The sequence below is a fragment of the Daphnia pulicaria genome, chromosome 1 (assembly GCF_021234035.1).
Source record: "Daphnia pulicaria isolate SC F1-1A chromosome 1, SC_F0-13Bv2, whole genome shotgun sequence".
Classification (NCBI taxonomy): Eukaryota; Metazoa; Arthropoda; class Branchiopoda; order Diplostraca; family Daphniidae; genus Daphnia; species Daphnia pulicaria.
The window spans coordinates 31,739,720-31,754,461 of record NC_060913.1 but is presented as its reverse complement, the minus strand read 5'-3'; the positions used below and the strand labels follow the sequence as shown (position 1 = coordinate 31,754,461).

The window sequence follows — 14,742 nt, the reverse complement described above, 5'->3', positions numbered from 1 at the left end:
GAAAAAACAAAACAAACAAAAATCTTCTCCTTAGAGTATTCCCCGGACCGGCTCTTTTCGTCATGCAGCTTCTTCCCCCCTCCAACGGCCATCGCCAGAGGCGGAAACTTCTAGAAACAAAAAATTCAAAAAACCAAAACCAAAAAAAAATAATAAAAAAATATATTTCTGCCTTTAAAAAGTGCCTGAAAGAATATAACTTGGACACCCGCTTATCAAGTAAAAGGCTGAAGATGCGAATTCATGTGAACTGGCAAATATTGGCCTTTTAAAAAGAAAAATACTCCCCTCCCCAAAAATGCGAAACTCGTTTTCTCATTCAGGTAGTGAAAGGGGAGGGGAAGTCGTTTCGAGAAATGAAGCCCCACGTGTTTATCCGCTGTGAGGCGCTGCATGTCTCAATTGTGCTAAAGCGGGAGTCAAATCAAATCTCTTACTTCTCAACGTGCCAGCAGTTGAAAAAAAATTCTTCCAAAATGAAAATTAATCATCGCGAAAATTCTCGTTGACGTCGAAATTGAATGTGATTTGCTTATTAATTGTATTCGTTTATGTGACGCCAATTTAAGTCTCAGTGTCGATCAGTGTAGTCGTTTGTGGGCGGAGCCTGCAAGTCTGTGCGTGTCCTCGTGTGCGGGGCGGGTAAAGCGTGGGGGCTAAGATGGCGCTGCTAGACTCCTCCCCCTTGGCATCGCTGAGTGTGTGTGTGTGTGTGTGTGTCGAGAAAAGCCTGCCAACGTTGAATGCCAAGCCATTTCTCGTCTTTCTCTCAAAGCGTAACGTTCCCGTCTGATAGTGCGCGTTTTTCTTTTTCAATAATACAGCAGCAGCAGCAGCACCCCAGCTCGGCTGCGCTGCGCCACCCGAAGAGGAGGGGGGGGAGCCATCAGTTGCAGCAGTACCCCAAGTGGTATGATAGTAGTGTGTGCCTAGTCGCAAGAGTGCGCTTCCTCTGCTTCTGCCCCCAACCAAGCTTGGCCGCCATTGTGAATCCGCGCCCCGATTGAGTAGGGGAAAAATAAAAAAAAGTTTGGGCAACATTTCCTCGACGCCATTGTGAATCGTGGGTGTCGGCACCTTGGGTCCAAAAAAAGAGGAAATTTGTCACGAGTGTCGTCTATCTGTGTGTTGATGACGTGTATGTGATTCTTGTGTCATCGTGAGTGGATTAATTCTTCAGTCAAAACTAAAGAAGGTGAGTTGTGTGTGTGTGTGTGTGTGTGCGAGCGTGGTATAGTATATAGCATAAGGGGCGGGAGCGGCCCTAAAGCTTTTGTTCGCGCGCGACGGCTTCACCACAGTCCACGTCCTTCGGGTGGAAGGGGGGCCACCTCTCGTCGTGCATTTTTCGTTGGCCCGGGTCTGGCCCGGGTTAGATTTTTCTCATTTCAGTTTGTTAATAAAACTCGTGTGTTAAAATAAAAAGCGCGCCCCCTTGCTAGAGAGTTGACATACAGCTCACAAGCCGAGCCAACAACCAAATGTTCTAGACCAAATTTTGTTTCATTTTTTTCGAAAGGAAAATTTAGCACAGCCGCAAACAGACAGGCTCATTTCTAGTCACGTGGGGTGGACCCGAAATTATTTCGATTTCTTTCTTTCATGTCGCCGAGTTTCTCTTTTTTTCCTTCGTTCACGACGACGACAAGAAAAGAAACAACTTTTTTATTTTCCGGTAGAGTAAAGCTGCGTTGGCTGATGCAATGTTGGCTCGTGTAGATTTTTCGACTGCTAGTGTCGGGTGATTACGTTTTTGTGTTTTTAATTTTTCGTGAGTCATGGCGTGTTGTCGGGCAGCAAATGGTGGCGCCGATAGATAGATAGCTGGGTTGGGCTGCAACATCAAATGCGGGCGTTGACTTGGACACACAATAAAAACAGCGTCATATCACCTACCGATTACCGAGCACACGGAACTATTTTCCTAAACATTACTAAGGGGGGAGAAAGTTTCGTTTGACTAAAGTCTTAAGGGAGGGCCTTGACACAAGGGTTTGTTTTCATTTTTACACTTGATGGCATTGAGGCAGCAGTGTAAGGTACATAGACATTCAACCTTGAGTGAGAATGTGTGCTACACAATACCGTAAGACTAGAAAAATCAATGTCTCGGGTTGTTATTAATAATATCCTTGAAGGGGAGAATAACCGGTCCGTGGACTATAGAAGAGTTTTGGGGGGAGAGAGAGAGTTATTGATCATGTCAAGAATACAGATAGCCCGTGAAATGCGATCAAGGTTTCCCTAGTTGGTATTCTAAAATGCTTCCTTTTTATTTTATTTTATTTTATTTTGTTTTAATTGTTGCAGGTTGCTGTAAATTTGGATATGGCTGAAACTGACGTTGCGTCATCCTAGAAGAGAGCGACGTAAAAATTTGGATCCTAACCAAGGATGGGATCGTCGCCTCGTGGATGGGTCTGCAGCATCGACAGCTTGAGCTGGATCAGCAGCTTGGCTGGATCGGAGCCGACGATGGAGTGGGCATCAACGCCATGAAATGTGCGTCAGTGTCGTTTGTCTACAGCCTCAGCCTCAGTGTCCATTGCGCAGTAGCAGGAAAAGTACCGAGAGCAGCAGCAGCAGCAGCATCATCCAACAGCAATCGAGTCGTCTACTACAAAGTACAAGGGGAGAGAAGAGCAGGTCTGGCCGGCTCGTCTGGTCTCTCGGCGGCCCGGCAGCGAGTGCCATGGCCCCTGCCTTGACTCAGGCCACACCGCATCAGCGCTGTTGCCCGCTCAATAGCAGCCCGAACGTTCCTCCAAGTTTGACATTACTCCCGAAATCATCGCATCATTCGTCCTCGTTAAAAGAGACGCGTGAAGTGTGGCCGTCTCGTTGCTGCGGCACGAACGGACCAGTGACAAAATCAGCATCAACAAACACGACTCGCAAGTGCCGAAAGAACTCGAGTAGCAGTGCGGTGGTAGCGGTTAGCGGCCAAGAAATAGCTCGATCGGACGAGTTGACCAAGAGTCGGGGCGGCGGCGGTGGTGGTGGTGGAGGTGTTGCGGACAGCCAGGGAAACCTGGACCCGCCACCGACCATTGTCAACAAGGCTTTGGCGGCACCCGGGCCGCCCCCGACGATTGGACAAGGTACCGATCTGGCGAATATAATCACTTCGGCTACAGCCGTTGCGCCCAGATCGTCTCCCCCTAGCGGTGGTGGTAGAGGAACAACGCCTTCACTCAACGGGAACGCCACCATGGGGCTGCATCCGACAGCCCCAGGAGATCGAATGGATCTCGACTCACCTCCCATGGTCGTTCAGACTCCCGGCAAGACGCCCGAGTGGACAGCGACCACCACCACGGCCGAGGAATCAAGTCGTGAGGAGACCGAGGACAGCGTCCAGGACATGATCGATGTCATCAAGAGTATGGAAGTCGATCAGTGTACAGATATTGGTCTCACAGTGGCAGAGCAGCAGCTCCTGCGCGATGCGGCTGTTGCCGTCATGGAGGACGCTGCTACCCTTCCGGTCAGTGCGGGACAAACTGCTCCGGCCGTGATCGACAAGGAGGCTGAAGTGGAACGCCGGCTGGCCGAGGCTCGCACCAAACAACAACAAATTGAAGCGAGATGCCAGACGCTGTTGAGGCGAGCCGGGCGGCTCCAGTCGCGCCACGTCGGCCGACACGTGGCCGACCAAGTGGCGCATTTTGTGACGTACGCCAAAGAGACCCTATCAATTGGGGCCAAAGGACGCGGTGGTCATCATGGTGCCGCTGGGTCCAATCTCTACGGATGGGCAGAAGATGGTCGGCTTCCGACGCGCGAAGAAGTCCGTAACATCCCAACGGCCACTTTAGTCAACCTTGTCAGTCGGCTCCAAGCTCCACCCGTTTCCTACCTGAGTAATCGGCGATATTTCGGTCTTACCAATCGCTCGACGGCTCCTTCCACTGGCCAGCAGCAGCAGCAGCATGGCAGTAACAACAATCAAACAACAGGCCGGCAGTTGAGCAGTCAGATGGCTGAAACTTTGGAAGAGGTGGCCGGTTTGTGGGAGGCTCAACTTCGTTACCTGCAGCGTCATGATGATCCGGACGCTACGGAAAGCAGTTCCGGTGGTGAAAGTGACGACGAAACGACGCCTCCTGCTGTTATCGAGCCGTTTTTGCCGACCCCTACGTCTACCGTGACGAGTACCAGCAACGAAGCGGGAGGAATTCACGATGCTGCTGCAGCCGGTTCTGCTGCTGCCTCTACTTCCAGTCACGCAGGTTCAATTTCTACCCCAGTCAGTGGACCACCAACTCCGGCTCCCAAACCCGTCTCTACGTAAGTATTTACCTATTTACTGCGCACATTTTAGCAATCACATACACGCACAGGGATGATGGCGGCGGCGTTTCCAAGGTAAACGGATCCGAGTTACTTGGCAATTGCAACTAAGGAGAAGAAGAAGAAGAAAGGCAACTAATAACATGTCTAGGCATTTTTGTGTTTGGGGTGGATCGATGAACCTGCCATCTTGGGTCGATGTTCGCCACTCCTTTGGCTTCGTTCGCTCTGCTTTTCTCACAAGGCGTTGCCAAGAAACGAAACTATTTTTATGTCATCTACTAGCATTACTTTGGATCAATACTCTTTTCAGCATCCGCTGTATCAATTTGGAAGAGTAATCCGTCGTCTATAGGAGAGACTAAACACACACAAATATATAATGTCAAATGTTTTATTGATTTTTGGTTCTCAGGTATCAGCGAGCTGCATGGAGATGGGCACGTGACCGGGCGGCGGTAGCGGCCAGGTGGTCTTGGTTACAGGCGCAAGTGTCGGATCTCGAGTACCGCATCCGCCAACACACGGATGTCTACCGGCAATTACGTGCAGCCAAAGGGCCCGTCCAATTCGCCCCAGCCAACGGACTGACCGGTAGTGCAACACCAACAACAACAACCAGCCCGGTCAAAGCCGAGCCTGGTAGTTGTAGCCCAGATGGAGCCGATGCGGATGCGACTGCTTCTTTACCTTCTTCATCCAGTCGAACTAGACCTTTGGTCAGCATGGCTGGAACCAGTGGCAGCAGCAGCAGCAGTAGCGGAGGATTCCGCCACCGTCGGTTGATTAGAGCGTCGCAAATTCAAGCGGGCAGCGGCCGTAAACCGAGTCGTCATTCGTCAACTGTGCGATGTTGCTGCGTCATGTCGCGTATCTACACGCCGTGCGTGCTGTGCAATGGCAAGAACAACTATTTGCTGCCGGTAGATCCGGATGGCATGACTCTGAGAGAGCGAATCGGCCTGACGGACCGGGGTTTCCATCCAGTTCTCTCGTTGCCGCAAGACATTCCGCTCAGCGCCCACGTGGATTCGCTACTCAAGTCTGGCGACTGGCGACCTCCGCCACCACCAACGTCGTCGCACCAAACTCCGCGCGGAAACATCAACAACCGACGTTCCAGCTCGAAGGCGACGCAGGAAGAAGACGCTTTGCTGCTGCCGGCCAAACGCAAATCCAATAACAAGAGGAAGAGCAAGGCGACCGATGGCGTCAGTGAAGACGGCAAATTGGATAGGAGAAAGGCGTTGATGAAGCGAAGGAAACGCTCGGCTTTGTCGACTGATGTCCAGGATGAAGACAGCGCCTCCTTCCCGTCATCGCCCTACGACACGGGCAGCGTTCCATCAACGCCCGGGCGGCCGGGAAATCATCGTAATGAGCGGAGTTCCGTCTTCCAAGATCTGATGCGACGCCGGACCTCTTACGATATCGACAATATTGTCATTCCTTACAGCATGGCTGCCACGACGCGTGTTGAGAGGCTTCAATACAAGGAGATCCAGACGCCCAAATGGCGCGCAGTCGACGAAGAAGAATTGGCGGCTGCCCAGGTAAATTTGTCTCCAAATTTTTTGTGATTCTCTTCAAATTTTAATCAATTTTTATATCCTTGGCGTTTGTAGGAATTGTTGGAAGAGGTTGAGGATGTGAGCGAAGAAGCCTGCATCGCCCGTCACGATCGCTCCGAGTTGGAAGAACGGCGCAAATTTATGAGCTATTTGAAACAACCGGCAGGAGTGACGAGAGGCCGTCGCCGAGTCGATCAGATTGATCGACTCGACAGTCGAGCTGATCAGAGTTCTGGTGCCAATACGCCCGATCCAATGTCACCTATGGGATCCAAAGCCACTGATGGCCCGATGATGGATGTCGACCTTCCCACCGATGTCGATGGCGAACGTGTAGCCCCTGCCGACACGTCGACAGCTGACGGATCGTTTACAGCTTCTGCCATCAAAGAACGTCGTAGGACTGCATCACTGACAAAAAGGGATTCCAGTGTCTGGAAGTTTGTCCAAGACGACAATTCCGGCATGTCGTGGGAAATGGACGAGGTGAGTTTCCACTTTGCATGTGATTTTTCACGCAGCGATGACAAATGCTTTTATCTAAAATGTTGTTGTTTTCTTTCCTATCAGCAGTTTTACACAGTGGCTCCTTACGAACCTCGCCTCTTCCCTCTACCGGACAGCGTTTTCGAGCAGCTGGTTGAGGAGATGCCCCCGGAGGAAGACGATGAGTTGGCATCTTCGGAAGGGGCGGTCCAACGTGCAGGCAAACGAGAAGCTCGATCATCGGAATGTGGCGGGGTTGCTGCCGGCGGTGTTGGAGGAGGAGTGCCGGTCGTTATACCTTCAGGAGCCACACCGACGACCACGACGTCTTCTGTGGACGACGAAGCTGTTACTTTTGTCTCTGAATCGACGAGCTCACCTGGCGCCGACGATCTTGACGTCGACGACGAGGATCCCAACGATCCCGAATGGGAAGGAAGCCAGGGTAGCGCTCCCAGGAGCAAGAAAAGATAACCGACGGTCGTCACTCTCCAAAACAACAAATTTCGTAGAAGCGAATTGCTAATTCCCCCCATATAAATTCCCTTCTTTCACAGAACTACGTAGTATGTCGTAAACAAGCAAAAACAAAAACAAAAAAATAGTTAACTTCCTTAATCGTAGTAACAAGATGGCGGTTGATTTAATTTTTTTTTTTTTTTAGCTCTTCGAGTACATACACGGAAGAAAAAGACTGAGTATGTGTGATAGAATTTATACATAGAAAGAATGAGAGAGAGAAAGAAAGTAAAAGGTCATTGTAACGTGATTCACAATATTTGCTGTAAATAGTCGCGCAAGGAATTGAAAAAAAAAAAAAAAAAAAAATGGATGATTATGTTTGGTTGTCTTGTCACACCGATCTGTTGGCGCAACCTTTATCCGTTTACTCCTCCCCCAAATGTGTGTTTTTTTTTTATGATTATTATTTTTTTTTGTTTCCCGTGCTATATAATTGTCAAAGTCACACATCCAATTCTGTTTCCATGTTTACACCTGCTCCCCCTTTTTATTATCTTTTTTTTTTCTCCAAAAACAACAACACAAAAAAAAAACAGAATTTCGGATCGAATTGCGGGAAAGAAAAGAGTAACAATTAATTCTGGGGCTCTTTCTGCATGGGTTCTTTTGTCACTTAGTTTCAACTCTTTATATCGTTCGAAATTATGAACAGGGAGAAGACAAACGACTCCCGTCGAACAACTGATTATAAATATTTAACCAAGTTCATATTTTTTTTTCCCCTTCTTATGTGGATTGAATTTCTTTCATGCTGTTCTTTTCCGTCTTGGTCCACGTCTCCTCATCAATGTATAAATATCATACTATTTCTCTCTCGTTTCTCCTCCTCCCCACTCTTGGCATTCATGTTTTTTTTTTCTTCCTGAAAAAACTACAACAAAAAAATACAGTTCTCCCAGAATGTTCACACACATACGCAGTGTAGATAAAAGATAAAGAACTGTTTAAAGTTTATTTATTTAAGACGACGTAAAATTATGTAAGAGAGAAGAAAAAAAGACGTATGGCGACGTTGTCTTGATGGGAAAAAACGTGTCTAGTTTTGGAAGGCTCTTGGAAATGAGGGCAATGAACGTGTGCCGAGTCTTCAGGGACATTGGTGAATGAAAGGCATCCACATGAATGTGGATGTACCGGAAATCAGTTTTGTAGAGTGTTTGAAAAGATGACAGGATAAAAATCTACTGTCACTTAAAAGGGTAAACTAATTAAATTGGGGGTAGGGTCATCGAGTACGTGAGCTTTTTCTTTTCCGGATAGCCTCGAATAGTGCGTGACAGCCTCCAACTGTTACATCATTTTTTGGTAGCCTTCAAGCCCCAGAGTATAGTACGTAACGGTCTGCAGAGTCAGCGCCATCGCAGAAGACGTGGGTAAAATACGCGGGACGTTTTGAGGGCACTGTCGATAGTTCTTACTCTGCAATTTTCCTACACATCTGGCACAACTGAGTGGTAAATGAGTTCAAGGAGAGCTATGCGGAATTGGAGTGATCATGTTTACGTGTTTGTGCAGTGTTATTTTGCATCGTTTCGCCATTCCGAGTAACCTAATAGGAGTGCGTCGACAAGGGTGGACTCTAGCGGCTGGCGGGAAAAGCTTTTAGCGTGGTGCCGATAGCGGTCGTTTTCGAGGTCTAGAAAATAGTGTGTATAAAATATGGCTGCCTCGATGGAGGGTAAGTGGGTTTTTACAAAAGAACAATTACAAAATACTCCTTCCCGAAGATGCAACATCGACTACGACAAGGAAATCTTTTACCGGCAACAGGCGGCAACATTAATTCAAGAAATGGGTCAAAGATTACAAGTGTAAGTGTTTCAAGTCGGAAGTTGTTCTCTTCGCACCCCGAACACATTCTTACGTTATCACACATTGGTCGTATTTTGGATGTTAACCATAATGATGCGTGCTTGAACATTTCTGACATCGATTTATCGCTTGCAACAAAAGGTATGGAGTCAAATCACACTGGTTTCTCTGTTTTTTAGGACACAACTGTGCATCAACACAGCCATCGTCTATGTGCACCGGTTCTACATGTTCCATTCCTTCAACAAGTTCCATCGAAATCCAATCTCTTCCTGTGCACTCTTCCTAGCCGCCAAAGTTGAGGAACAGCCCAGAAAGTTGGAACATGTCATTAGGGTTGCACACATGATTCTCTACAAGGATCAGCGAAACTTGGACATCAACTCTGAGGTATCAAATTCTCATACAAACCATTGTACATTCAAACGTCATATTCATTCATTGTTTTGTTTACGTTATCTTCTAGCAATACATTGAACAAGCTCAAGAGCTGATAAACAATGAAAATATCCTTCTCCAGACTCTTGGCTTTGATGTCGCCATTGACCACCCTCACACACAAGTGCTCAAGTGTTGTCAGCATCTATTTAGAGGTAGGTTTTCGCTCAAGCTCAAAAGCCCTAGTCGCTTAACTGTGATGTCGTTCTTTGGCTTTCGTTTCTTAGCATCTTCAAGCAAGGACATGGCTCAAACCTCCTACTTCATGGCCACTAATAGGTAACTATAATTTTGTAAATGCCCAACTTGTGTTGTTCCTGGAGTAACTAGAGGTGTCATGTTGTGGTAGTTTGCACCTGACTACCATGTGCCTCCAGTACAAGCCCACTGTAGTGGCCTGTGTTTGCATCCACCTGGTGTGCAAATGGTTCAACTTTGAGGTAATAACAAGATTGCACAATTCAAAATGTTATCTAACTGCCTTGTTAACAACTCTTACAATTACCGTAGATCCCACAGAGTGCCGAGGGTAAAGATTGGTTTACGTACGTTGACAAAACGGTGACGTTAGAAATGTTGGACGAATTGACCGTTGAATTTCTGGCGATTTTCAATAAATGCCCGTCGAGACTGCGGAAACGAGTGATGCAACAACCTGGAGTCAATGCTTCTGCCATGACATCGTCGGACAAGAGTGCATCCGGTAGTAGTAGCAAAGACGCGTCATCAAGCCATCCAGAAGCTCACAAGGTCAGGAATGAATCTTCCGGAAGCAGCAGCGGAAGCGCTGCTCCCAAACCAGGTAACGATTGAAAAGTTAAATTGGTTAAGGTAAATGCTTGATTTGAGCATGTTTTACAGGCGAGAGAGTTCCTCGGCCACATGACCAAAGAAGAGACAAGACTGGCGCCCTCGTCCCTCCTTCTAGTTCGACGGCCAGCGTTCCTGCCGGTCACCGTCCATCTTCGAACAGTGGTCATCCTCCTTCACATTCGAATCGACCTCCGGAAAGTGCGGGGAGTGGTGGTGGTGGTGCAGCTGCTGGCGGTCATCATCACCATCATCACCACCAACAGCAGCAACAACTTCACCCACAACAACTTCAGGCAGGACAGGGCCGACCTCCACATCCTCACCAACGGTCGAGTTCTGGTTCTATGAAAGATCCAAAACAGCCTACTGGAAGCAGCAGCAGTAGTACATCTCACTCTTCATCTTCTCAACAACATCACCAACAGCAGCAGCAACAACAACATCAACAGCAAAGGTTGCAGCAACAACCTGTTCCGCCGAGTACATCGTCGTCACAGGTATGATTAATTTTCACATACTCATTATGCTCAGAATATTTTAAATGTATTTAATCAACGTTGTTCAGAGAAAACCGGTCCCTCCGAGTTCAGTTTCCAGCAATAAAGTTCAGCAGCCGTCGAGTGGCGGTAGCAGCAGTGGTAGTTTATTTTCTCCTCCTCGGATCGACCAACAACAACCCGAGCGAAAGCCGAACGATATCAGTAGTAGTAGTAGGAACAATAAGCCATCGACATCGGCCTTTGGTCAAGATTGGCCCGGCAATGGTAGCCTAGTCGGAATGAGCAGCTCAACGGCATCCAGTCAGCAAACGCAAATGAATCTTACTGCATCGCTAGGCTTCAATCTCGATATAGACATTTGCGAAGACCAGGACTCTACATGGGATATTAACTACGGCCTGGAACCCAACAGTCTGCTCGGATCTCCTAATGCGGCGATCGAATCCATGTTGTTGAACACCACTCCTGGAGAGGGTGCCAGCACGAGTGGGTTCCAAATGAAGCAGCAGCATCAGAGCCTTTTTGGTATGCTGGCGCCATCACCTAAACTCCAACAGCCTGTGCAACAACAGCAGCATCCGCCCAATCCGCAGCTTCCTTCTACACCTCAGCCGCAAATTACTCCTCAGCAAGTTCAGCAGCAGCAGCTGCAACAGCCGCCACAGCTAGTTCAACAGCCCTCATTTCGTGAAAGTTTGTTTGATCTAGGGCTAGATAATGAACCCTTCTCCAGCGTCAAGACTGAAGACGCCATGGCTTGCATCGAGATCAAGAGCACACCTGCAGCAGAAGTCGTAGTTTCTGCGCCCACTGATGGTGGCGACGAAGTTGATCCATCTACGGGGAAGAAAAAGAAGAAGGATAAAAAGAAGCACAAAAGCAAGGATAAAGACCGCGAAGGCAAAGAGAAGGAGAAGAAACACAAGCACAAACATAAAGAGAAGGACAAGGAGAAGGTGCGCGAAAAGGAGAAGTTCAAAGAAGCTGCGGAGGGTTCCTCTCGGATCAAGATCTCCGGAGTGAGCCAGTCGCCAGTTGGAGATCAGGCGACGTCGATCAAACCTGTTTTAAAAATCAAAATTCCTAAGGGGCGTATCGAAGGTGATGTTCCTACAACCCCAACCAACGGATCCAGCGATAGTCAGCAGCCCGTGCCGGCAGCTTCGCCCATGGCACCTGGTGGTGGACTCAAGATCAAAATAAGCCGGGAAATGATCAGCAGCAATAATAGCAAAGAAAAGGAAAGCAGTAGGAAGCGATCCAGCACAACCAGCAGCTCGTCGCTGAACAAGACATCCCTTCCGTCGGCCAAACAACCTAAAATGGAAGCCATACCACAACAACAACAATTACCGCAGCAACAGCAGCTGCATCATCCTCAACCTCCTCATCATCAGCACCACCAACAGCAGCAGCATCAACAACATCAGCAGTTTCAATCTGCTGGCTCGGCTGGGCGTCCTCATCACGAACGTAACGGGTCGTCGTCGAACGTAGCTCCGGAAGAGAATCGCCAACGTAGTCATTCGGCTCATCGAAGCTCATCCACCAACATGAACAAGGTAGGCCATTCGTCCATGCAGACGTTTTCGGCTCCTACTGCTAGTACGTCCTCCTCCGGTCCGTCGTCCGCTGCCGCTTCCGCCGCCAATGCCGCTGCTGCTGCCGCCGCCAATGCCGCGAACGCCTACAACCGTGCAGCGGGCGGTTTTCCCTCCTTTGCTCCCACTTATCCTCCACCAGGGTCTATGCCACCGATGGGTCATCCTCCCTTCTATAACCCTTTCCCGCCCGCTTATCCTCCATACCACATGTACGCACCGTATCAGCAAGGGCCCCCGATGCCACCAATGATGAACAATCATATTCACACAGCTCCTATTCCGCCTTCAATGGCCACTGGAGTATCGGCCGGCATGCCTCCTCTACCTCGAGAGCCTCCCCCTCAAGTACCCCCTCCGCCTCCTCCTCAGCCACACTAGTGTCACGACAACAACAGCGACTCAAAATTTGTTGTTTGCAATTAACCCTCCAAGCCCTATCCATAAGCCAATTTGTTTTTCTTTTTTTTTGTAACTTTTGGTAGGGTGTGGAGGTGTAACATGATAGGGTGTACCAAATAAAACTCTTTTTTTTTTTTCTTAGCGCCATTTTATGTGATAAAAGGAATGTCGAAATATATCTTTCTACCAATTCAAACATTTACGAAGAATTTTTTGGAAAAATTCTTTGCTTCACGTAGACACGGGAGTTCCACATGTTTAAAGGGTTTATACCCAAAGCTTTTTTCCAATCAATGTTCGAGGAAATTTTGGATTTCTTTCCCGGGGTTTAGAAATATTGTAATGAAGCATTGCGTAGTTTTCTAGCGAGGAAGGACAAGTTCGTCTAATCGAATTGAGTTTTCATGGAATAAATGTTTGGATGATTCCATTTCTGCACAAATGACGTTTTCAATGTTTGTAACATGTTATCGTCGTTTAATCCAGTAATTTTTTTAATGCTGGCGCAAAAGCTAAAAATGTAGATAAAGCTGGATAAGATAAGATAAATTTTGGCATTCCTTAAATCATACTAAGATGGCATCAAGAATTTTGTTTGGTACTTCCTAGATTAGATTGAAAACGTTACGCTCTCCAATTAAGCATCGTTCATTTAATTCCGGCTATTTTTTGGGGGGCATTTTCGTTTTGTGAAGAGTTTATGGTACGATTTCTTCTCTGACTAGCCCATCTCTCCGATTCATTTCCTTGTACATTATATATTAACTAAAGCGAAGATGTGAGCTGTCGTACTGGAAAAGAAACCATAAACTTTCTTGTGTGCTCCTTCCACTGACGCCCCCAAGACCCTTCTACTCTCGAGGCAACAATTTTCCTCCATAATTTTTTTTTTTTGTTGCTTATTTGATTTTTTCCTCAAAAGACAAAAAAAAAGAATGAAGCATGTGATGCCGTGAATTCAAAACGGAGTTTTTTAATTATTATTATTCCTTTTTTCACTTCATACTATTACTGCTGCTTAATTTATAACTCAATCTCTTAAAAGAAAGAACGAGTTACGTTTTTGTTTTTTTGGGGGGAGGTTTTATTGCGTATTTCTTCCTTCTATCATGTGGCTGAAGTCCTCTATTTATTTAGTTATAAATTTGCAGATGGCCATCGGCCTGGCCATGCCTGATTGGTTTCTGCCTCAATGACGGTCCCCTTCTTTCCCCTTCCGGACACACAACATCAAAATGACTCCTTCGGTTTGATGTCGGATTGTCCGAGATTTTTTTTTTTTTTTTAGAAAAAAAAAGTTAAAAAGAAACATAACGAAAGAAAAAAAAACACATAACAAACATGATAAAAAAAAAAACAATATGGGATCAACTGGTAAAGACATTATTTTCTCGTTGAAGGGAGAAAACGAAATATTCCGAATTTTGTTTTAATAATTTTCAGAATTGCGTGGATTGTTTAGACTAATTTGATAGTAAATATAGGGAAGAAAAACTGAGAAAAAGAATTTAACTTTGTGTGTCTCTTAAGGAAAAGAAAACAAAAAAAAAAAGTCACGGCCTTTAGTATGTTTGTATCCTCACTCGTTCTGATTTTTCACATTGGTGAAATGAACTTTTGTTTTTCAGTTTCGTGCTATGTTTGATTGAACTGTGTCCTGATTGGCTCATTGTCTTAAAAAAAAACGGGCGGATGTATCCGAAACGTGTCACTTATCGCTTGTCTCGCCTCGAAATTTCTAGGAAAACAAATCTCCCTCCCTTTTCTTCTTCACATTTGTGTTTTTTGGTCTTTTTTGTTTATTTTTTTATTTTTTTTTTGTAAAAAGGAACAACCATATTCAAGAGTTGGTAATAGTTAATTGTATATAAGTGTATCACAACCGACCGCCTCTTGATAATTTTGGTGGCGATTAATCAGAAATGTTTGCAACATTTGCAAGTTGAAATAAACTTTTGTGTGCGTATGTAGGTTATTATGTTTGATGAATATGAGATCCTATGAGTTGTGAATGGGTGTTAAAATAACGACGAGAAGAAGAAAATACACTCGCGAAGTTTGTCTTGTAGTCAGCATTAATCTGTATTAATTGGAATAGAAAATTATTTTATTTTTCCTTTTGTCTTGCCACACTCACAACAATAACTTCATTGTTCATTTTTGTTATGATTTCTTCAATGTTATGATTATCAGGTGATTATTACCGCATTTATGGGTGGTCCGATTCAAGGAAGTCCAGTAAAACTTCTGGATCCTAGAACAAGGCCTAGAAGATGGAAGCGAACAAGCGACGCTATGTTAGCC

The 14,742-nt window shown here is 46.4% G+C and overlaps 2 protein-coding genes across 4 annotated transcripts; both read left to right on the top strand.

The window, feature by feature from the left end:
• The first annotated feature begins 1,062 nt into the window (after positions 1 to 1,062).
• Positions 1,063 to 7,787, top strand: LOC124340255. 2 transcript variants are annotated; one of them, XM_046792939.1, is made up of 5 exons: positions 1,063 to 1,195; positions 2,311 to 4,290; positions 4,709 to 5,846; positions 5,919 to 6,350; positions 6,438 to 7,787. In XM_046792939.1, exons 2-5 carry the CDS (start codon positions 2,501 to 2,503, stop codon positions 6,822 to 6,824), a joined length of 3,747 nt encoding a protein of 1,248 aa, XP_046648895.1. In that variant the 5' UTR covers positions 1,063 to 1,195; positions 2,311 to 2,500; the 3' UTR covers positions 6,825 to 7,787. The 2 variants fall into 2 exon arrangements, with proteins under 2 accessions (XP_046648895.1, XP_046648894.1); XM_046792938.1 differs by having other exon boundaries at positions 6,435 to 7,787.
• A 173-nt stretch (positions 7,788 to 7,960) lies between these two features.
• On the top strand, positions 7,961 to 14,506 carry LOC124344174 (cyclin-T2-like). 2 transcript variants are annotated; one of them, XM_046797661.1, is made up of 9 exons: positions 7,961 to 8,683; positions 8,864 to 9,074; positions 9,151 to 9,277; positions 9,350 to 9,401; positions 9,472 to 9,562; positions 9,633 to 9,924; positions 9,984 to 10,432; positions 10,501 to 11,997; positions 13,576 to 14,506. In XM_046797661.1, the coding sequence occupies exons 1-9, from the start codon at positions 8,532 to 8,534 to the stop codon at positions 13,579 to 13,581; spliced, it is 2,877 nt and encodes a 958-aa protein (XP_046653617.1). In that variant the 5' UTR covers positions 7,961 to 8,531; the 3' UTR covers positions 13,582 to 14,506. The 2 variants fall into 2 exon arrangements, with proteins under 2 accessions (XP_046653617.1, XP_046653609.1); XM_046797653.1 differs by having other exon boundaries at positions 10,501 to 14,506.
• Positions 14,507 to 14,742: the final 236 nt, after the last annotated feature.